We start from the raw sequence: 23,925 nt of genomic DNA on the forward strand, positions 1-23,925 counted from the left end.
TCTCTGAAAGATGCAACCATGGATTTTAAAAGCTTGTGAAAGACCACTGCTTACATACAGGGATTTAACTTTCTTGTTTTTCTAAGAATCAGACCAATAGACTATTTAGTCTTCACCTTATACTTGCACAGCTAATTATACCAAATATAATATTCTAAAACACTGGCACTTTTTCTAATGGATCAAATTTACATTAGTGAAAAAGAAATGAAAAATTGATTTATCGATTGATCGATCTGTTCTTAACATTCTTTTTTTTTGTAAAAACTTGATTGCTATGTGTGGATTGTAATAAAATTTAATAAAAAAAAAAAAATTGATTTAAAATAAATAATTTAAATATGAGGTGAGACACAAAAATAACCTGATTGGTTAAAAAAATATATTTCTTTAATTCTAAACATTGTCACCTTCTATATACTCCCCCTTCTGATCTCTACACCGCTCCATACGTATCTTCCATTGATTGACAGTGCTGGAAGTCTTCTTGCTTGAGGCTCTTCAACAGGCTTGCCGTTTTTGTCTTCACTTCATCCATTGAAGAAAAATGAGTTCCCTTCAGGTCACTTGATTTTCGGGAACAAGTAAAACTCACAGGGAGCTAAATCGGGTGAAAAGGGAGGATGGTAGAGGACAGGATTTTTTTTTTGGTCAATCAAAAAAATGCCTTATGGAAAAAGCATTGTGCGCGGGAGCATTGCCTTGTTGTTCACTTTTTTCACTTGACATTGTCACTGCAACTCGTGTAGTGATTGTTGTGCAAATACTGACTGGGCTAGTCACAGGATATACCTTGGCGGTCGCCAATTTGAGAGGGCATGTAGGAAGGGATATAGTTTTATTATTCACGTCCTGGCCGACCTCCACGCAGTTTTCCAGCAAAGCCCCAAGGCCAGTCCCATTATTTTTGTGTCTCACCTTGTATGTTCAAACACAAAATTGTGAATTTCCCCTTGGGATTAATAAAGTATCTATCTATCTATCTAAAAGAGGCAATGTGCCATCCACCCTACCCTGAAACTGCAAACAAAAAAAAGAAAAATGCATGTAAAGTGGACAGGGGGAGAACCAGCTTTTGTACCCCAGAGAGTGGAGCCTTGAGCAGTGAGGCATGTTTTCCATTCTCATATTTAACTGCTTCTATTTATTTTCAGCTTTAGCTTTGTGAGCTGTAAAAAAAAAAATACTTCACATTGCAGTAGTTTTTTTTGTTTTTTTTTTGTTTTTGTTTTCAGCAGTTTGCAGTTGTGTGTGTTTTTTGTTGTTTTTGTTTTTTGTCAACAGTGCAAAATTGAAGTTTAGAACTGAAGTTTTCAGATTTTTGTAGGTTTGTAAGAAACTTGTAGGTTTGATTCATCTTGATGTTGATCTTTTTAGACTCCTAGACCTAGGAAACCCTTATTTTGAGTCAAATTTTGTGCAGGAAATTACACCCTTATGATAAAAAGTTAACCAAATGGGTGCCTTTAGCAATAATGATCAGAAGGACATCAATTGACACCAGGAATTAACTCCTTCTCACAAAACTTAAAAAAATGGAAATCGGTAACATAGGCATGTGAAGTGTCATTTTTTGCTGTTTTCAAGGTTTTTGATCAAAAGTTTTTTCATATTTGATTTTGTTGTACTGGTGGTCTTGGTCCTTTAATTGCCACTCGCAGAAGGTTAAAAATGACAATTTTCAAGTATAAGCATGATGGGTATCATTTTAGACTGTTTCAAGGTCAGTGTTTGTTTTTTTTATTCTTTACTGAGGATCTTGCCCACTATGGACCTCCTATCAGAGGGTGAAAAATATCAAACTTCTATCACAATTGAGGATATTTACACTTTAAACATTTAAATTAAAGCACACTTTTAAATATTTCAAATATAAGATGCAGTTCTTCTTGTTTGTTATGTACTTCTCACTCATGAACTAAAACATTCCATTAGTTATGAACACCCCCAATTAGGATGGCTTACTCTAATTCATACTTTCATTAAATTTATTTTTATATTTATTCATTCACCAGTTCCTGTACATTCAGCTGCTCCTGTGCCAAGTTCACCTTCACAATCCTTCATACCATAAATTCACCTTATTGTTACTTACTGGTAACAAATCTTGTATTTACAAAACCATCTTTGGGGGTTAAAAAAAAAAAAAGTCCCTGGATCCACAAATTATGGCCCCCTGGTAAAGAGTGTTTTCATGGTACTTGTCTGACTCCCAACAAGGCAAGGTAGAACAGTCAGTGAAAACAAAAGTCTAACCTCGGTTCCCCTTCTGCATCGCGTTCCCTGCAAACCACTAAGCTGTTAGTGATAGCTTTAGTTCTCTTTTTCAAAGTTTGGCTCCCATTTTTTCCTGTTAAGGCGCACAGTAGGTTTCTTTCTTCCAATTGTGACAATTTTTAACCTCGGCAAAGGGCTGCATTTAAATGTCATTCAAGGAGTACTGGACAGCCGTGCCCCTTCTGATATCCTAAGATGTTTCTGCAGTTCTGAGCTTTAATATTTCCTTAAAGTTCAAGTTGTCCAGGACATTTACTACCATTATTGTAGAGATCCCTAATGACACTCTTTCATTTGTGGCTTTTGCTTATTGCAGCCCCTAAGCTACTCTTACCTGGCTCAATCAGTTACTGAGGCCCACCACTCCATGGCCTAAGGACTGCAAGTTTAAAGTGAGACATATGGTGACTCTTTTAGCACCAAAACTATTAATGTTGAAAATAAAATAAGAGGATGTATCTTTTAAAATTACTTTTAAATAAAAATGGTGGAAATTTGTTTTTCATCCCATTCATTTTGTATACAATCGATTCCTGTTAATCGGACCACATCGGGACGCAATCATTTTGGTCCTAATAACCGGCTGGTCCGATTACACGGACATGCCCTATACATGTGCCACCAAGATGGAACGTGCTATAAGTAACATATTAAATGTCATTATGACTTTTATTGTGCTGCACATGCGTATGGAGAACGTAAAATACATGTACGGTTGCTTACAGCTTTGTTTATTGAAAAAGAAATCTACAGATTCTTCGAAACGATCTACATGACACTCAGCATGCGAAGCACAATAAAAAAGGTTACATTACCAAATTCCAGTCAACATCTGAAGAACTTGTCTAGTGTGATCTGACTCATTCTGTTTACACACTGCACTTGTTTACACTCGACTTCATGTCCTAGGCTAATGGGCGGTTCGTTTTAGGAAAGAAAGGGCAGGCATGTTCACCCCCACTAGTTTGCACTTGGTACAAATTTTCCAACTTCCTGACCTTTGATAAAAGCATAAATTCTCCTGGGGAGCCCAGGGATCCTCCCGATGTCGCTGACCCGCTTTACATCCGATTTTCGTGGATGACTTGTGGCTTCTTTTGCTTATTCTCTGTCATGTTCTTTGGTCCGATTAAACAGAATTTTGGTCCAAATAAGTAAACAATATTAGGGTTATGTAATATGATCTGGTTTGGTTCTTTAGGATTCGGTCCGATTAAACAGTGGTCCAATTAACCGGAATCGACTGTATAACAAGTTACAAATTTACTTTAATTACATACTTTATATAAATAAACCCTAATATGACAAATAAGAAATTGAAATGTTGTTTTAGATCAGATTTAAATGTTAATGTTTTTCACAACAACATAATGCTGTGAAATGCACTTCTGTTAGCAAAGCTTCAGGAAAAAGTCAATTCCAATCTTTTCTATTTTAAATAAAGCCTTTATGATATTTCAGCCTGGTTCCCCCCACTCACTAAGGACTCAGCAGAAGTTATAACTCGTTTTGTTGGTGATTCTCTAATGTCCACTAATACAGTAAATCTTATGGTTATTTTACTCTTAAAGTAGAACTTAAACCCTGTATTCTGCTACACAAGCTTAAGAATGTTCTTGTTTGGTTTACTTCATACACTACGTTATTTGTATGTTTTGAAGTCTGATCAAATTATGATGCCGTTTCCATCTGTTACCAGGTATAATATGATGTCCCAAATCTTGCTCTTTCTGTGTGTTTATATTAGGAAATGATATAGAAGCATGATGTGAATTTTCATGTTAATGCAGATGATGGTCTGTATTTATCAGTAAAGCAAATAATAACTCTTCAATTATTGTATTGCCCAAATGTTTCAGTAAGGTAAAACTGTGACTAAATTACTTGTCCTTTGTTTTGGACAGCATAGAATTACTTTATATTGGTTTTTAGTTCCACTTCAAGTAGCTGTTCATATTTCCAAGTTATGTTCTGCAAATTTTGATAAAATTGGTTTCTTCTTCTTTCGACTGCTCCCGTTAGGGGTTGCCACAGTGGATCATCTTCTTCCATATCTTTCTGTCCTCTTCATCTTGTTCTGTTATACCCATCACCTGCATGTCCTCTCTCACCACATCCATAAGCTTTCTCTTTTCTCTTTTCCTCTTCCCTGGCAGCTCTATCCTTAGCATCCTTCTCCCAATATACTCAGCATCTCTCCTCTGCACATGTCCAAACCAACACAATCTCACCTCTCTGACTTTGTCTGGAGAATACAGAATAGCAATCATTTTAATTATGATTATTATAATATTTTATTATTCTGGCTTTTCATCTTAACCTCCTTAGCAATAAGGCAATAAAGTTGAATGCTTTTTCAACAAGAAAAAATGTTGTGTAATGAAAACATTTAAGTGTAAATGCCAAAACGTCAACATGTAGGGCCCTTCATGATGTGGGACAAGGACTCATCTTTCCTTGATTTTCCCCCTGTGCTCCACAATTTAAAATTACAAAGCAAACAATTCAGTTTGATTATAGTGCAGTTTAAGGGTACTTGCATACATTTTGGTCACACCATGTAGAAATTACTTTTTTACACTGTCCCCCCGATTTCAGGATCCAATAATGTGCAGGGACATTGCAATGGCAGGTATATTAAGGCAGTCATATTTAGTACTTTGTTGTATATTTCTTACATGTAATGAGTTTCTGAAGTCTGTGATTCATGGACATCACCAAGTCCTGAGTATCTTCTCTGGTGATGCTCTGCCAAATCTCTAATGTAGCCAACTTCAGCTCCTGTTTGTTTCACATTGCAAGAAATGCATATGCCAAAACTAGATAAAATAAAAACTTTTAAATGGGAGCTGTTTTGCTTTTATTTGGCAAAACAATCTGCAAATGGGTTAAGCAAAATTTACTTGACAAGATTTCATAAAGTAAGCTAAATAATCGTAAATATACATTTTTGATAAGTCAATAATTCTTACAGTAAGAAAAACAAGATTTAATTTCATAATATAAATACTTTTCACTTGCTTAGATTTCATTTTTTGTAGTGTCCCCCTATCTTTTTTCTTTTTAGCATATGGAAGGCATGCTCCGTTGGATTTAAATCGGAATACTGGCTTGGCCACTTGAGAATTTTGCATTTTTTAACTTTGATGAACTCCAGAATGAATGTTTGGGATCGTGCTGTCCAATGATTTTAGAGGCATTTACTGCATCTTGAGCAGATAAGATATTTCTGTACACCTCAGAATTCATTGTGCCACTGCCGTCAGCAGCTACATCATCAATGAAAAGAAGTGTGCCAGTACCTGTGGCAGCTATAACATCCTCACCATCATGTTTTAACAGATGAGGTGGTATGCTTTGAATCTTGGGTAGTTCTTTTTTATCTCCATACTTTGCTCTTGCCATCATTCTGATATAGGTTATTCTTTATCTCATTTGTCCATAAGACCTTTTTACAGAATTCTGCAGGGTTATCTAAGTAGTTATTTGCAAAATGTAATTTGGCCATCCTACTTTTTTGGCTACCTAATGGTTTGTATCTTGCAGTGTGGCCTCTCTCTGTATTACTGTTTATGAATTCTTCTGCAGAGAGTAGTCCCTGAAACATCCACATCTGCCTCCTAAAGACCGTTTCTGATCTGTCGGACAGGCATTTGGCGCTTTTTCTTTACCATAGTTTAGACTGTTCTGTCATCAGCAGTGGAGGTGTTCCTTGGCCTATCAGTCCCTCTGCGATTACTGAGCTCAACAGTGCATTCTTTCATCTTAATGACATTCCAGACAGTTGATTTAGGTAATCCTAAGGATTAAATGATGACTCTAATGGTTTATCTTTGTTTTACGTCTTATAATGGCTTCTTTGACTTTAATTCACACAGCTCTTGTCCTCATTTTCAACAATGGCAACTACAGACTTCAAAGGGTAGTGGGGGAACCAAATAGAAAAAGTGTTGTCATTTCTGCATGGTGTCTCCAAAATGTATGCAAATACCCTTAAATGAAAGTCTGCAATGTGCACATTAATCACGTCAGAACTGTTTGATTTGTAATTTTAAATTGTGGAGCAGAGGGGCAAATGTTTGTCTCAAACATTATGGAGGGCACTCTAAATGCAGAAGGAAAGCTATGTCTGATGCCCACTGCGAAGTGTGCAGATTTTGTACACGTCCTTCGTGTGACATGTTTTGAAACATTCACCAACGCACAGCCTGCCATCACAATTGGGACAGTAGAATCATTTCTTTACATACGTTTTTTTTTTTCTGTTGCTTGTGCATGCGAGTGTAGAATGTCAGTGACTGATCTAGATAATGGACTTGCCCAATGTCTTATTGTAAGCTACCATAGCGCAAAGGCTTGATGGCTTCCACATTTCTCCTGTCACAAACATTGATAGTTGTTACCTTTTGAACTGTGCTTGGGCGGGGTCTGTCATGGGGATGTAATGTCTTTCTTGTCCTACTTATTTACAGTTATTTTACCTTTTTGCCATGCTAAAGCTTTAGGTAATCGAATTCACCAGGTATATCGTGGTGGTTCAATCATAAAGTGCTATATGCATCTGTTTCACCGTCAGTGTCTAGTGAATAATTCACATTGTCACTGCTATCGCTTGCTTCAACAAATAGTTCACATTCAGTTTGTTCTAAAACTGCCTTTACATTTTTTCATTTACCAACCGTTGTGTGTCTTTGTTGAAGGCTCTGCCCCACTCATGAATATCGACGAGTTACCATTGAGTGGCAAAATGCATAGAAATACTCGATATTTTATTTTTTTGCAGAATTATTTTATCTAGTAGATGCCACCAGAATACTGTTCGGAATTCTTTTCGGGCTTGACACTTCACATGTGAACAGTACAGCTTAACCTGAGAGACAGGCTTAACCGTATTTGCTAAGAATTCTGAGCCCAAGGGACACCAAGGAGGTTGAAGGACTCTCGTACAGTTAATTGAAAATACATTTTGACATTAGACATGCATGCCTCTGCCCTTTTTGCCTTGCATAATGTATTAATGTCAACACTCTAGAAGTTACGTTGCATTCACAGCAGACATGCACACACTTAAAGTTCTAAGAAAAGATAAAAGTACCATAGCAGATTCCACTTTTAGCTAATAGCTTCTCCAAGCATTCAACACGTTTACATGTGCTTCAATAATGGTATTCATAGAAACCGGATTTCTAAAATGCTTATTCCAGGTAGAGAAATTGGGTTATTGGCCTATGAAAAATCTAATTAAGACAATTTTGATTTCTCCATGAAAAATCCATCATGTGGCCATGTAAACCCATAGGTCCAAGGGTCCAAGACTTTGATGAGTGCAATCAAAATATAACCGATAAATAATGTGTCAGTTTGACAAAACATATTTCTAAGAAAATTATCACAGGCATCATGCTTATTTTTGATTTCACAGAGGCTGATGATTTAAAGTTTAAGTTTTTTTCCCCACAGTTAAATGATGTTGGAGCCTTTTGAGAAAGGAGAACTCCAGAAGATTACTTCAAAATGTAAACGTGGAATTTTAAGAATCCAGGTTTCTGCCTTAATCAGGTTATTCAGCTTAACCCAGTAATGTGTGTGCATGTAAACACACTGATTTTTCATGAGCTTTTATCAGATCTTCCCAGAATATCTGTTTATGCAAGTAGATGGGGAGAGGTTTATTTGCAGTGGGAAATAAGATCAGTGATAAAGGACATTACTATCTGGTTCCAAATTTATCTCCTTCTCAGTATCCTGATATTTGTATGTAGCATGTAGCAAACCAAAATAAAAACTGGAATGTCACTGTAGGTTTGGCTTTAAATGAATATGTAGACATCTGTGGGATCGTTTTGCTCTACCATGAATTTATCCTGCATTTAAACACATGTATGGTACTTGAAGATACCAGGAATATTGAGTAAAAAAAAAAAAAAATCAGATTAGAAAGACACATATTTGGAGTTCTTTCACTTACTGAGCAATGGTTGTATAATATATATATTAAGTAAACTCGTAGTCTTTTAGGTTATTCATCAGTCACACAAAAACAGCATTTTCACAAAATTTTGTATGTGCATTGCCTTAAAATTTAGGAAAAATATGGCATCAGTAAAAGGAGTTGTAATGGAGGCAGGCAAACTGAAAACCAGCACTCATGGTGAGACTACAGTTCCCATCATGCAGCAGGAGAGCCCTGAGGCTAATGGGAGGACACCGTCCTCGGCACACACAAATTTTATTACCAGCCAGGCTCGATTTCACAGGTACGGTGTTTTCTTCTCATCTAATCCAAATATAACTTTTATTCCTGGATTACATTTTCTGTTTAGCATCAGTTTCACAAAACTGCATGTAAAAGGAAACTCGGCTGTCTTGCTCACCACCGCCTACTATTTTGTGATGCTATGTTATACATAACTGACTAAGATGGATTCAGGCTTCCAGACGAAGACGGTGATGGCCGGCTCTGTACAGGTCAGCCATGCAGGTATTTATTTATATGCACTCCATACACGTGACAGTAAATGGAAATGAACTGAAGGCACTACATTTCTTACCAAACAAAAAAACTTTAATTTTTGACAATTCCAGTTACAGATTCTCTTTTGGAGTGAGATCTGGACTCTCAGCCCCTCCAGGACATTAACATTATTATTTTAAGCCACTCCCTTATAGCTTTGTCTTTATTCTTGGGGTTTTTGTCTTGCTGGAAGACCTGTCTTCCCCAGGACTCAGGCTCCTTTGATGACTGCATCAGGTTTTCCTCCACGGTTTCTCTTATTTTAACCTCTACCCTCACAAGTCCTCCAGGGCCTGCTGTAGAAAAGCATCTCCACAATATGATGCAGTCGCCACCGTGCTTCACAGTAGGGATGGCTTGACTTTGGTAATATGCAGTATTCAAACATGACATTTAGTTTGATGGCCAAAACACTCAATTTCAGTCTCATCAGACCATACAACCTTCTTCCAGTGGAGAGTGTCTATGTGCCTTCTGGAGATGTCATGTGTGTTTTTTTTTTTTTGTCCTTGCCACTCTCAAAGCATCCAGGCCTCAGTGGTTGTTTGCACAGTCTCTCCAAATCTTACTGACTGTAGCTTGTAACTCCCTGATAGTTCTCATATGTCACTCGGTCATTTCCCTCGCTTCTTGTTATCTTCTTGTAAAAATCACTCAGTTTTTGTGGACAGCCTGCTCTAGGCAGATTTACATCTCTGATGTACTCTTTCCATTTTTAATGGTTGATTTTACTGAACTACAAGAGATATTCAGTGACTTGGATATTTTATTAGCACATATTATTTTCCAATCACCTTGTCACAGAACTCCTTGGAGTTTTCTTTTATCTTCATTGTGCCATTTAGGCCACCATATTGACTGACCACAAGTTGGACCTTCCAGATCAGGTGCATTTATGCCACAATCAATTGAATCACCTTGACTACAGACAGGTGGTCTTTATTTAACTAAGTATATGACTTCTAAAATCAATTGGCTGTACCTGAGGATTTTATAAGGTGTGTTAGGTGTGAGCACGTACAGGATCAATTATTTTGTGATCTATACTTGTAATTAATTTTGATCATTTTGCAAGGATCTGTTTCATTTTGACATTTAATAGTATTTTTTTGTTGATTAATGTCAAAAAATCCTCATTTAATCCATTGTGATTCAGTATTTTATAAAATAAAATGTGAAAACATCCAAGGGGGTGAACGCTTTTTATAGGCAGTGAATGAGGAGGATGCCTGAGTAAGCATTATACCGGGTGTCATTAAGAAGATTGCAAAATATTATTTTCTAGTAGTGCTTTTCAAACAAAATTAACATCAAGGCAAGATGAACAGATATATAGTTCTTTTTAATTGGAAGCTTTTTTGTATTTCTTCTGGTTTTTATTTTAAACTGTGAAAGCTTCTTGTGAATTGAAATTCAGGTGCATGACAAAGATGATAAAGTTAAAATTTTCATATCATGAGATTTTGTTTATTCTCTATAAATTACAATTTGGATTTACAGCATAACCTTGGCAGGAGTGACAAATGAGGAGAAGAGGAGATTATCCATATGAATAGGTTTTTTTTGCTTTGTTACTAATAGATTTGAATAACTTAATGAGTTTTCTGTTCCTATAGGTAATATTTTTACAAATAACCATTTTAAAGGTAAGTCTTTTGGACGGAAAAGTAGTAATTGTGTAAAATACATGTGGTGACCAGTAGGGGGTGTTGCAGCACCCCTATCCACAGATACAAGTCCCAATATAAATAAAATGTTTAATAATAATATAAAGAGAGGTTGGGAGTATGCAATGAAACAATGTGTTGTTGCACCCACCACATGATGAACCACCTCAGGTTCGCAAATTAGGATCCGAGTGAAACTGTGTAATGGGTGACACCTCAGCACCACACTAGTTTGAATGAAATGAAGCAGTGTGAGGTTCGTCCAATCCTGCCACCAACTCTTGAGTTTTTCCCTGGAAGTTGGAGGACTTCAAAATAACAATACCTTACAAAAAGGTTCTCCAAAACCCATACAGTACAATGCCATTCCTCTCCTATTTTCTTTTCTTCACCTCCACACCATCCAGGTCAGCTTTTTCCATCCTCCACATCCGACTCCAACTCACCTGGATGAGGCCGTGTCTCTCTTATCTTGGACCTGGGAGTACTTCTGGTGCTAGGGCATAGCCCGATGGATGTACTTCCAGGTCAATTGGAAGTTCCAAAAAAACAGGGAATGTGAATCCCTTCAGCTCTCCTGCGCTGACACCAGAGAACCCAATAGGGTTCAGCATACTCTTTGGGGGAGAGAATAATCAACAATACTCGCCTCCCCTGCTCCTTACACTGGAATGGCATCCCGGCCCGGGTAAGGATCCCTATTCAACCCTGACCAGAGTGCCAGTCCCTGCAAGCTGTCCATGACAATGTGAACATTTGCCTTATATGCCTTTTCAGTCAGAAGATAGAAATAGCGGCTTGTTAAATGATTGGTTAGACAGTAAATCCAGTAGGTTCTCCAAAGAAATAAATGAACCCTTGTGCTGTTCTCATTTACTTCAGTAATGCACAGTTAGTACCGTGGCATAAGAAAGTTTTTGGACCCGTTAATTTTTTTTTCACATTCGGTTATGTTGCACCCTTCTGCTAAAATCATTGAAATAATTTTTTGCCACTCCAAGCAATGCTCAGAACTCCAAAATGACCAAGCAAAAACAGGATTTGAGGAACTTTTGAAAATCAATTAACAATCACATTGAGACAAGTATTCAGGCTCTTTCATTGACACTTGGCACTTAATATTTTGATCAGGTGCATCTCACTCTATTGATCATTGTTGAGACGTTTCTATACTTTGTTTTAAGTCCACTTGTGGTCAGTTCATTTAGGTGGACATAATTAGGAAAGGCATACATACATCTGTAGAAGGTTCCAAAGTTGACAATGTGTATCATGCCAAAGACCAAGCCATGAGGTCAAAGGAACTGTCTGCAGAGATTAGAGACAGAATTGTGTTGAGGTACAGATATGAGGAAGGCTATAAAAAACCTTGCTACACAATTCAAAGTTCCCAAGAGCACCATGGCCTCCATAATTCTTAAACAGAATAGGTTTGGAATGACCTAACTCTTCCTAGGGATGGCTGCCTGACCAAACCAAGCAATAATGAGGACCTTACTCTTATTCAATGTTAATTAATGTTGACTTATTTTGTTTTCTTATTGTGTCTTTTATTTTTCTATTCTTTATTATGTAAAGCACTTTGAGCTACTGTTTGTATGAAAATGTGCTATATAAATAAATGTTGTTGTTGTTGTTGTGTGTCAGTGTGCTTAGCTATATAGATTAGTGCTCCAATGCCAAAAGTGCTCTCTGCCATGTGGCCAGTGAATCTGGGAAAGGCTGTGGCACTCAGAAATCCTGAATTGGGTTAAATTGGTTTGAGAATGTTATAATTACTTATGGTTACTAGTTTATTTTAAACCTAGAATGTGTCTAATGTCCCCTCTATGTGTGTTTAAAACTCTTAAATATAATTGTATTATGATCTACCCATTCTCTGCATCTGCATTTTTCCACTATAGCACCAGAGCAAGTCAACCCATCCGGGACCAATTCTGGACAGAAGAATGACAGGAACAGTGCACCTAACTCGAAGTGAATGTAAACGTATTTCTTTTGCATTTACTTAACTTTGAAATGTCACAAATACAACAAATACACAGTCAATGAATTATTCAGTGGAAGTGGGTCAGGAAACACTACTGAGGCTCCTTTATACCAACAGCAATGCCTCTGCATAATAACTCACTGTGACTGTGACAGCCAAGTCAGAAGTTTCCTTTCTTTTTAATTTTCTTGCTTTATAGTTATTCTGGTGTGTGTATTTGTTTATTTACTTATCTGCCTATTTATGTATTTATTTATTTAAAGAGCTTCTGTAAAAAAGCCAATATGTTCCCCTGGGGACAAATATCTATCTATCTATCTATCTATCTATCTATCTATCTATCTATCTATCTATCTATCTATCTATCTATCTATCTATCTATCTATCTATCTATCTATCTATCTATCTATCTATCTTCTGATTTTCAAAACAGTTAGTTCAACTCTGTCAACTTGAAGGAATCCCCACATATTGACGGGTCACTGTGTACCTTTTCAACAACAACAACAATGTGCTGAAGCAGCTTTTCAGAAACAGCAAACACTTTAGGAACTGCTGTAAAGATACAGATGTGAACAGAATGTTATTTAGTTTCACCACACTGTGGCAGGTATGTCTAAAAAGGTTTATTTAAGTAATAACAAGCACAGAGATGTAAGACATGTAAAACACTGGCAGTGCATGTTCATAATAAAAACAAGAAACATTTACTGTTTGCATTGTGGTACCTTTCACTGCAGGTAGAATTACAAGGTCCTTCACAAAACATATCAAAAAGGACGTTACAATAATACATGGATACAATAATCTGAATTAATTTTTAAACATAAATTGAAATTTAGGTAATGTACAATATAAGTAATGTTATAGAATTGTACAGAATATAAGAAAAAGTAGCTATAAGTGAAGAGAAACACGGAAAAGTTAATTCATGGAGAACTATTTAAAAGCATGCCATCTTCCTCAATCTTCATTATGTTTGAATGTCAATGTCACCTCAGTGGAAGAATTCTGTAAAAGAAAGCAAATGATTAGATCATATTTTTTCTATTTCCAGTTCTTCTTCAGCTTTACACCAAGCATGAGTCCATTATTTAATCTGTTCTTTTTCTCTCAACATGCTTTGGCCTTTCTAAAGCGATGGTCAGATTGCTGAGTGAGCCTTCTACAAAATTGGCAAAGTGGGTTCATACTTGACCTGGGATTAGAGAGAAGTAATGGGAGAAAGCAAGGATGTTATAAAGGTGAAACTTGATATACTGAGCGAGTTTATAGTATACTAGCTGTGTAAGCCTGTGCTGTAAAATTGAAATCATCTGAAAAAAAAATGAAATGTAGAGATGTCAGGTAATTGAAAGGAACTACTCTGGGCATCTCTCTCATAGGAGGATATGTTTTGCCGATTTGCTTGCATCGCTTGTGCAGTAGCAGCTAAGCAACTTTGTCTTTCTTTGGAGGTTTCGTTTTGCCAACATGCTCCCCTCGCTTCTGTATTACCAGTGTGAGGAAAAGTCAGAGGGATATAGTTTTGCCGATGTGCTTGCCTTGCTTCTGTATTAGCGGCGAAGTGAGTGAGTCTTTCTTCAGAGGTTTCACTTTGCAGACGTGCTGCCCTCTCTTGTGTATACTCACTCGGAGGTGGAGCCCTTACCCCGATTCCACCTCTCACTTCCGGGCCAGACGGACACACACACTTCCACACGTAAACGTTTATATATAAGAAAAGTAAGAGTAAGCAAGTGAGTAAGCGTAAAGGTCAAAGCACAGGCGGTGTGAGAAACATTGAACACAATATCCATTAGCTATGACAGGCATTTCTGAGTATTGTGATAATTTTTACAAATGATAGCAAGTCTAAAGAAAATTTAAAAAGACTTTTAGTGACAGAGAAATAAAGTATTTTAAGGATGTCAGATAGAGTGGTCAGTAAATAAAGTAGGCTTGGGTTTTTTTACCAAGATTAATAGGACTAATAGCAACAATATTAGCCATTATGCAGTCAAACATTCTTCCTAAAATTGATATTAACACAACCTAACAATTCTTTGGTTTTGTAAAGTCTTTAATTTAATGCAGAATTCAGGCACTAATCTGTGTGACTAACAGTAGGTCTCACTGCTATCAACACACCAATTCAAAAATAATTTCCACAAGAATCAAGGGATGTAAGACAGAAATGTAATTTGGGATAAGAGAAGGCCAAAAGCCCAAACGTTTGTTAAATGAAATTGCTATGTTAACAAAAAAAGTCAAATTCATTAATCCATACAAAGTCCTGACTCCCTAAATTGATTTTACTGAGCTGAATGCATGCAGGAATTCCTCCACAATATGTAGAAACTTGAATGACAAGAGCCATGTGGTGCCATTTTAAATGCAATGTAAGTGATGGTTCATTCAACATAATTTACTACTAACCTCCTTTGCTAACAACACCTAAAATGGAGGTAGTCATGATCAAAAATGACAAATACAATGACAAAAAATCAGAAAAACGTAAAAAAAATATATAAACTGCTCAAAAAAATTAAAGGAACACTTTGAAAACACATCAGATCTCAATGGGAAAAAGAAATCCTCCTGGATATCTATACTGATATAGACTGGGTAATGTGTTAGGAACGAAAGGATGCCACATCGTTTGATGGAAATGAAAATGATCAACCTACAGAACCTGAATTCAAAGACGCCCCAAAAATCAGAGTGAAAAAATTATGTGGCAGGCTAGTCCATTTTGCCAAAATTTAATTGCAGCAACTCAAAATTGTACGCAGCACTTTGTATGGCCCCTGTGTTCTTGTATACATGCCTGACAACATCGGTGCATGCTTCTAATGAGATGACAGATGGTGTTGTGGGGGATCTCCTCCCAGATCTGTACCAGGGCATCACTGAGCTCCTGGACAGTCTGAGGTGCAACCTGGTGGCATTGGATGGACCAAAACATAATGTCCCAGAGGTGTTCTATTGGATTTAGGTCAGGAAAGTGTGGTGGCCAGTCAATGGTATCAATTCCTTCATCCTCCAGGAACTGCCTGCATACTCTCACCACATGAGGCCAGGAATTGTCGTGCACCAGGAGCCACTGTACCAGCATAGGGTCTGACAATGGGTCCAAGGATTTCATCCTGATACCTAATGGTAGCCAAGGTGCCTTTGTCAAAACTGTAGCGGTCTGTGTGACCCTCCATGGATATGCCTCCCCAGACAATCATTAACCCACCACCAAACTGCTCATGCTGAATGATGTTACAGGCAGCATAATGTTCTCCATGGCTTCTCCAGACCCTTTCACTTCTGTCACGTGCTCAGAGTGAACCTGCTCTCATCTGTAAAAAGCACAGGGCACTAGTGGTGCATCTGCCAATTCTGGTATTCTATGGCGAATGCCAATCGAGCTGCATGCTGCTGGGCAGTGAGCTCAGGGCCAATTAGAGGACATGGGGCCCTTGGGCCACCCTCATGAAGTCTTTCTGGTTGTTTGGTCAGAGACATTCACACCAGTGGCCTGCTGGAGGGTATTTTTGTAGGGCTCTGGCAGTGCTCATCCTGTTCCTCCTTGCCCAAAGGAGCAGATACTGGTCCTGCTGATGGGTTATGGACCTTCTATGCCCCTCTCCAGCTCTCCTAGAGTAACTGCTTGTCTCCTAGAATCTCCTCCATGCCCTTGATACTGTGCAGGGAGACACAGCAAACCTTCTGGCAATGACACGTATTGATGTGCCATCCTGGAGAAGTTGGACTACCTGTGCAACCTCTGTAGGGTCCAGGTATCGCCTCATGCTACCAGTAGTGACACTGACTGTAGCCAAATGCAAAACTAGTGAAGAAACAGTCAGAAAAGATGAGGAGGGAAAAATGTCAGTGGCCTCCACCTGTTAAACCATTCCTGTTTTGGGGGTCATCTCATTGCTGCCCTCTAGTGCATCTGTTGTTAATTTCATTAACACCACAGCAGCTGAAACTGATTAACAACCCCCTCTGCTACTTAACTGACCAGATTAATATCCCATAAGTTTCATTGACTTTATGCTATACTCTGATTAAAAAGTGTTCCTTTAATTCTTTTTAGCAGTATATATTATCACAATCAAAATGGACTTAAGAACACAAGTCAAAAGTAGAATATCATCGATAATGCACAAAAGACATGAAATCCACAGTATGATGCTGTATATCAAAAACTAAGTGGGTGCACGATAGATAGAAATTAAAGTAATCAATAATGGTAGAAACAGTTATTTTAATTTTAAAAAATGCACACAGCACAATGCAGAATAATTTGTTAATGAGATCCTAATGGTGATACTCAAAAACTCAGTTTTCTGTGAAGTTTTCTCATATTCTGCTGGAATCCACCAGCAACACTTTTGTGTGCTATGTGTCTCTGATTCTGCCAGTCTTTGTGCATTTTAGAGCAACACCAGACATGGATGATAGGAAAGGTGCGGTGTGGAGTTAGACAGGAGCTCCTCCACCATTGTGCTCTAGCATTGCAATCTCATTTCTCTATTATAAAAAAAATCTTGGGAAGAGAGACGAGACATGATTTTCACAGAGAGACACTTTCACGTCCCACGAGACATGACTTGGTGCCAAGAGATTTAACCACACCCAGGGCTGGAAATAAAAGACAAAAGAGTAGATGACAAAGTAGAGCGTCGTAAAAATTTCAAAAACGTTAGTGCGATACACATGCAGAGCAGGTTAGAGATAATGAAAGTACTAAAATTTGAAAGTCTAAAAAAATGATAGTAAAGATCACATTAGCACAAACAAATGGAAATTATTTATCTGTGAAATAACAGAACAGTGAAAAAAGATCGAATGTATTGTTCGGATTTAAACTTTAAGTCAGAGACTTGTAGATCATCTAAATCGTGTTGCCATCAGGGAAAAGTAGTGTTTCTTCCCAATGAAGAGGCGAATCTGCGAGAATTAAAAGATTTGGTGTTTCGTGAAAGTGAAATCCCATGAGAGAAAATTTCAAGCCCCTCAAGACAACACTTTATGCAAAGAGATTTGGAAAAGTCCTGCCGACATCTAAAACATTTACAGCCATGCACACAGTTCAATCATTTCTCATTTGTGTGAATGCTATTGTCAGACATAGTTTGTGCAGAAAAAAAGAAACAGTATTCACTCACGGGGAGTTATACGTTGCGTTGTCACAATGTAATTCCAAACACAGAATCAAAATTCAATGCAATATTGACGAAAAGGTAAAAGCAAAAAGAGATTGAATATATGGACATAGGTGATATGACAGAAGTATGTATAAATTGTTTGGCTTTAAACTTTAAGTTGGAGAGGCTTATTCATGAAAATTAACAGTTTTGTTTGGTGAAAGTGAAATCCACCTACGTGAACGTGAGCAGGGGGCAAAGCCCCCTAGTCCTCTGAAAAAAAAAGTCTGCTGCAGTCTTCATGTTTTTTGTATCATCACATGGATTGACTGTAACTTTTTTCTTAAAATGTTTTTGATCTCCTGCTTTTATTCAAGATGATTTTATGTCAATAGATAATACTGACTTACTCACTGTTCTAAAAGTGAAGCATAAAAAAACTGATAATGCAGCCGTTTATGGACCTAACCTCTGGGATAATTTACCATCAGAGATATGTCAAGCTAGAATTGCTGAACACTTTTTAAATTTGCTTTAATAAACTCCTGGGTTGCTTTGGCTGTATGTTTTGGGTCATTGTCCATCTGTATCATGAAACGCCACCCAATCAATTTGACTGCATTTAGCTGGATTTGAGCAGACAGTATGTCTCTGAACACCTCAGAATTCATTCGGCTGCTTCTGTCCTGTGTCACATCATCAATAAAGACTAGTGTCCCAGTGCCACTGGCAGCCACGCACGTCCAAGCCATCACACTGCCTCCACCTTTGGATAATGAGCTGTTCCATGCCTTCTCCATACTTTTTTCTTGCCATCATTCTGGTAGAGGTTGATCTTGGTTTCATCTGTCCAAAGAATGTTTTTCCAGGACTGTGCTGGCTTTTTTAGATGTTCTTTAGCAAAGTCCAATCTAGCCTTTCTATTCTTGAGGCTTATGAGTGACTTGCACCTTGCAGTGCACCCTCTATATTTACTTTCATGCAGTCTTCTCTTTATGGTAGACTTGGATATCGATACGCCTACCCCCTGGAGAGTGTTGTCCACTTGGTTGGCTGTTGTGAAGGGGTTTCTCTTCACATGGAAATGATTCTGCGATCATCCACCACTGTTGTCTTCCGTGGACGTCCAGGTCTTTTTGCGTTGCTGAGTTCACCAGTGCTTGTTTTCTTTCTCAGGATGTACCAAACTGTAGATTTTGCCACTTGTAATATTGTAGCATTTTCTCAGATGGGTTTTTTCTGTTTTCGCAGCTTAAGGATGGCTTCTTTCGCCTGCATGGAGAGCTCCTTTGACCGCATGTTGTCTGTTCACAGCAACATCTTCCAAATGCAAGCACCACACCTCAGATCAACTCCAGGCCTTTTATCTGCTTAATTGATAATGACATAACGACAGACTTGCCCACACCTGCCCATGAAATAGCCTTTGAGTCAATTGTCCAATTACTTTTGAGCCCCTGAAATATTCTTTTTGATCTTTTTATTCAACCCACTGAATTAAAGCTGAAAGTCTGCACTTCAACTGCATCTGAGTTGTTTCATTTAAAATTCATTGTGGTAATGTACAGAACCAAAATTAGAAAAAAGTTGTCTCTGTCCAAATATTTATGGACCTAATTGTATTAATGAGAATATGTGGGGGAGGTGTGGTCTTTTGTCCTATGCAAATCCTAGGGGTTTATTTTTTTTTGCAGTGTGTTTGGCCATCTGTCCATAGCGCATGCTATCATGTCAGGCATTAACTTTTTCCATTTTAACCAACTGACTTAAAAATAGGAATTCTTCCATTTTCATTCCAAATTTAATTTGTTTTTAATGTTCATAAAGCACTTGGAACTACACTTACATATGAACATGTCCTATATAAATAAATGTTCTCTTGTTCTTAACCATTTCTCTTCTACTGGCTTCCTCCTCTGCGGTTTCCCATAAGACCTACCTATAGCCATCCCTGATTTATGTAAGTGCTTTGTTAGGAGACATTTTGCAGTCTGAGTTCAATGTGCAGCTGCATGTGAGTATGAGAGTACTGGGGTGATACTATTGACCAAGGAATGAGGGGAAGAGTCTTATCTTCAGTTCAAAAAGACAATCCTATATGGGCTTGCATTTCCTGTTTATGATGTGCACTGATGTCTCCGAAAAAATCTATTTAATAGTGATTTAAGTTAGAAATATTGATTTTAACTTAGAAATAGCGATTTATTCTCACTTTTCAAATCTAAACTTAAAATTCATCTGTTTAAGACTGCTTTTTCTTTTATTATAATTATTTTGTCTGATTTTAAATATTGTAGTTTTAGTTTTGTTTATAATGCATTATAAGGTGCCTACAAATAAATAAAATGTATTATTATTATTTATTATTAACAAAAAATGCCTGTGTTTTACACATTTTCAGCATATGACTGGTTAACTAAGAGGTGGGTCATATGGCACAAATAATGTACATTTTTTTTCCTTTTACAAGCATTTGTTATCCTTGGCTTGTATTACTGTATATTGTAAACTTTTTGTTATCTCTATTCTGCATGAAAACATAAGATTCACATTTTTCCTTGTCCATCACTACAAATTACATGGGCTAAGTAACGTATAAAAAGCTCGCTTCGCTCGCCAACCCTTGTATGGGTGCTATGTGCTAGTCACTTTGTGGATCTGCCACTCGCCTATGGGGATGCAGATGTACAATTTTTGTACATTATTTTCTTGGGAATTATTACATATGCATAAAAGAACTAACTCTTTTACATTATAGCGAGTAATAAACCATAGTAAAAAATAGTAAAACATAATAATTTGAATGTGAATTATGTCTCATGTTGTGTTTTTGAGTTTTTTGTTTCGTTATACAATTTCGTTCTGTTTGGCTTTGAAATTAACACACAAATATTTTTCAAATTTACACTTTTACTGTAAAACTTCAGTAAAAAAATTTTTTTAATTACATTTTCGTCAATATTTCATTGTATTTTGATTCAGCGTTTGGACTTACATTGTGACAACGCAACGTATAACTGCCCGTGAGAGAATTTTGTTTCTTTCTCTCTAATAAATAAACTTTTTTGAATGTTTGTCTCTGTGATTTGTTAATTGTCTTTGCAAAATCTATTCTAACAAGAAACTGTTAACATTTTAATACAAATGGCATATCAAGATCTCCTTTGTTAACTAATGTTATCCGGGGAAGATGTACTACATTACCTTTCTTGGATACATCCTTCTTTCTACAGTAATTTGTGCGGTGGAAGATCAGACAGTGTTAACGGTTGTAGATATTCTTCTGAATATTTTATGTTGATGTTTTCATTTTCTGGAAGATCATCACCAACTGTTTCAGCATTGTCTATTGATACACATTTAACCAATTTGCCGTGTAACCAATTGACAATTTTCATGTAAATTAATTTGACTTCATTGTTTCTCAGTGCTAGGATTGCCCATGTACTCATTTCTTCTGTTGATATCCCTTCGAGATGAAATTCATCAATAAGATTTGGACAAATTATGTCTTCTTTAATTGTTAACTTAAAGTGAGGAAAACATAAAAATTTCTAAGAGCTGAGAGAGAAGGAAATGTGTCTGACAAAAGCATTCACACAAATGAGATGTGAGTGTACTATGTGCGTGTTTGAATATGGCTGAGAAGAGGGCGTGACTTGAAACAATCTCATGTCAAAAATCTTGATTTGCGGGACTTAAAAAAATCTCTCAAAAACGTTTTGTCTCATTGCAGGATTTTTTTTATGTAATAGAGAGAAATAAATCAATTTGGGGTGGAATATTCCTTTAAGAGTAAATTTTAGCTGCAGAACAAGAAGAAGCTATGATTTCAATACATTTCTTGAGCACAAAAATTAAATAGATAAAAACAAACCAATTTATTTAGGGTGTGGCAAACATTTAGCCAGCAAAAAGTAGGGGTCTAGTACACAAGCTGGCAAATATCAGGTAGCAAATCACGAGGTAGAGGTGAAAATGTGAAAATGACTACAGCAGCCAACATATCTAGGAAATCCCATATCAACAGAGCTCCATTGCCAATAACACATCTCTCAAAATGACGGTGCCCACAAAAGCAAAATTGTATTATGTAGAAAAACAAAATAAAATATGAAAAAATATCACCTATAATAGAACAAAGCCAGAAGTAGAAAAGGAGAAAAGAACTGAACTTACACATTCCAAAATCTTTAAAAATCCAGAAAAATAAAAAATGAAAGCTTCAGCAAGAAATAAACAGGTGTTTGAAGCAGAAAAAGAAAGCAATGATACAGTACAGTTCATTCTGCCTTTTTTATACTGAAAGCTCTAAAATTAATCAGAACCAGTCATTTAGGTTATGTCGACAGTACCCCAAAAAATACGGAACATAACTAGTTTCATGTAAGATTCACTTTAACACATTATCTTTCACTGAGTATTGTGCATTTTTGATTCTTTGTGATTATTTATGCCACATCTTGTGATGTGGTGGAGGAAGGACTGACATTGACACCAGAACAGTTAAATGTCACTGAAAAATAGTGTAGTCTTGGCCCGATAAGTACAGGAGCTTCTACAATGCACCTCATAGTTTTTCTTCTATTTCAGTCCAACTCGTCATTCTGTTCAGTGAAGTGACTTTCATGCTTCACAAAAATATATGGCTCTGTACTCTGCAGACCCTCACCTGCACGTTTCCTCACTTCACTGGTTGGAGACACTAAACGTCTTTCTTAGGGAAGTTTACTGACTAAGCTCTTCCTGTGCCTGCATGGCACCACTCTGATTTTACAGCTTAAGTCTGTTATGAACCAGAAGAAGTCATAACTTTTTTAAAATAATTATACAGCTTTTTTGTTAAGCATTGATGTTGATTTCACTACTCAGATGTGATGGTGGAGTTCGTTGTGGCTCTCAGAATTTTTTTTGTCCATACAGTGATGAATGGAGAGAAGGAATAATAAGAGTTGATTTTGGTGATATTGCAGCTTGGCTCTGCTTCTTCTACTCTATTTACTTTTTTCAACCATGAAAGCGTATTTCAATATGCAGAAGTTCACAATACACTGCCACCTACATGCTAAACAGCTCTATATAACAAGCAGTTAACCTCCCCATAGATTTAATTGAAGAATCTAAACTCCTCTGACTTCCATGGTATCAAAATCTGCCATTCTATGTATGAATGTGGTACGTTTTGCTTATTTAATGGAATCCGCAGGCTTTAACACACACAAAAAAGTTAATCTTAAAACCAAAAGGTTCATGGCCAGCACCTGATGGAACCTGGGGAGTCAAAAAGCAAAGGGGATGGTCTGAGAAGTGAGGGAACACTTGAATTTAATTTTTAGAAATAGCAGTACTGTATTCCCAACTATTTATGCCAACTTCAAACACTAATGAAAATTTTATGAATTCATAAAACAAGCAAATTTCCCAAACTAGTATCCTAAAAAGCACCATGATGCAAATGCAGCTTCCAAATTGTATTGCATAAAAGGGACCTGGAGCCTCCCGACTATGACTCACTGAAGGAGGCTGGATGGCTTGCTTTTATGTTACAACTCAAGAGTACTTCTGGTTGTGAGGTGTAGCCTGATGGAAGCACTTCTGGGTCAGATAGAAGCCTCCTGAAACGGGGAGTCCTTCTCCCAGTAGTGCCCTCTGGTGGCACCCAAGGACCCTGACAGAGTTGACCCTCAGGACTACGATTCCCATAAACCCCTGTGGGCAGCCTTAGTGGGTCCAAGCCAGTGGAGCACATTAGACTGGGGGAAGAACTGCTCTTGATATCCCAGCTCATCTCTACTGTGCACTAATTTGTCCCTTTGCATGGGATGTTGATTCAGCCCCATCCTGGCCGGGTTTTGCCTGCTTCCATACTGTTCTTCCATTATGGTTTCCTGGCTGGGAAAGGGTCCAGCACAGCATTCACACTGAATAGGTAACAACTCCTAAAGATTATAAACTGGATAAGCCATTTAGAAAATGGTCCTCAGTTCTTAACTTTTTTAAGTGCCATTTTTAAAATCTGATCAAAGGAAGCAAGAAAGTGGACAGATTTTCTTACCATACACAATGTCAGTTAGGCTTGGGAAAAAGTCCTGTCTTCTGGACACCAAAGGCAGTGATGAAGACATTGACAATTGCAGTGACAAACACTAGTCCAGTGGCCACGTTGTTCAGGAGATCGAGCTTCTTCTGATTACTCACCTCGTTCAGATCTTTTCGAGCTGTAAAACATAAAAAGGCATTGGGAGCACATCTTCATATGCTATGTGGATTTCACTCAGTTCCTTATATTGATCATCTCAATAGCCAGATGTCTGCTTAGATTAAAATTCAAAGCAACATTCAGGTTATCAC

At 37.3% G+C, this 23,925-nt stretch overlaps 1 protein-coding gene across 2 annotated transcripts in view; it reads right to left on the reverse strand.

Annotated features, from left to right (window-relative positions):
- Positions 1–13,059: 13,059 nt before the first annotated feature.
- The window catches only part of LOC120539702 (ninjurin-2-like), a 165,189-nt gene continuing 154,323 nt past the window's right edge, over positions 13,060–23,925 (reverse strand). For both annotated transcript variants that reach the window (XM_039770077.1, XM_039770076.1), the window contains exons 3-4: positions 23,630–23,792; positions 13,060–13,459 (exon numbers count right to left, since the gene is read on the reverse strand). In XM_039770077.1, the coding sequence (XP_039626011.1) occupies positions 23,641–23,792 (152 nt within the window). In that variant the 3' untranslated portion in view covers positions 13,060–13,459; positions 23,630–23,640. The remainder of the gene's footprint in view (positions 13,460–23,629; positions 23,793–23,925) is intronic.

This window comes from Polypterus senegalus, chromosome 11 (assembly GCF_016835505.1).
Source record: "Polypterus senegalus isolate Bchr_013 chromosome 11, ASM1683550v1, whole genome shotgun sequence".
Taxonomy (NCBI): Eukaryota; Metazoa; Chordata; class Cladistia; order Polypteriformes; family Polypteridae; genus Polypterus; species Polypterus senegalus.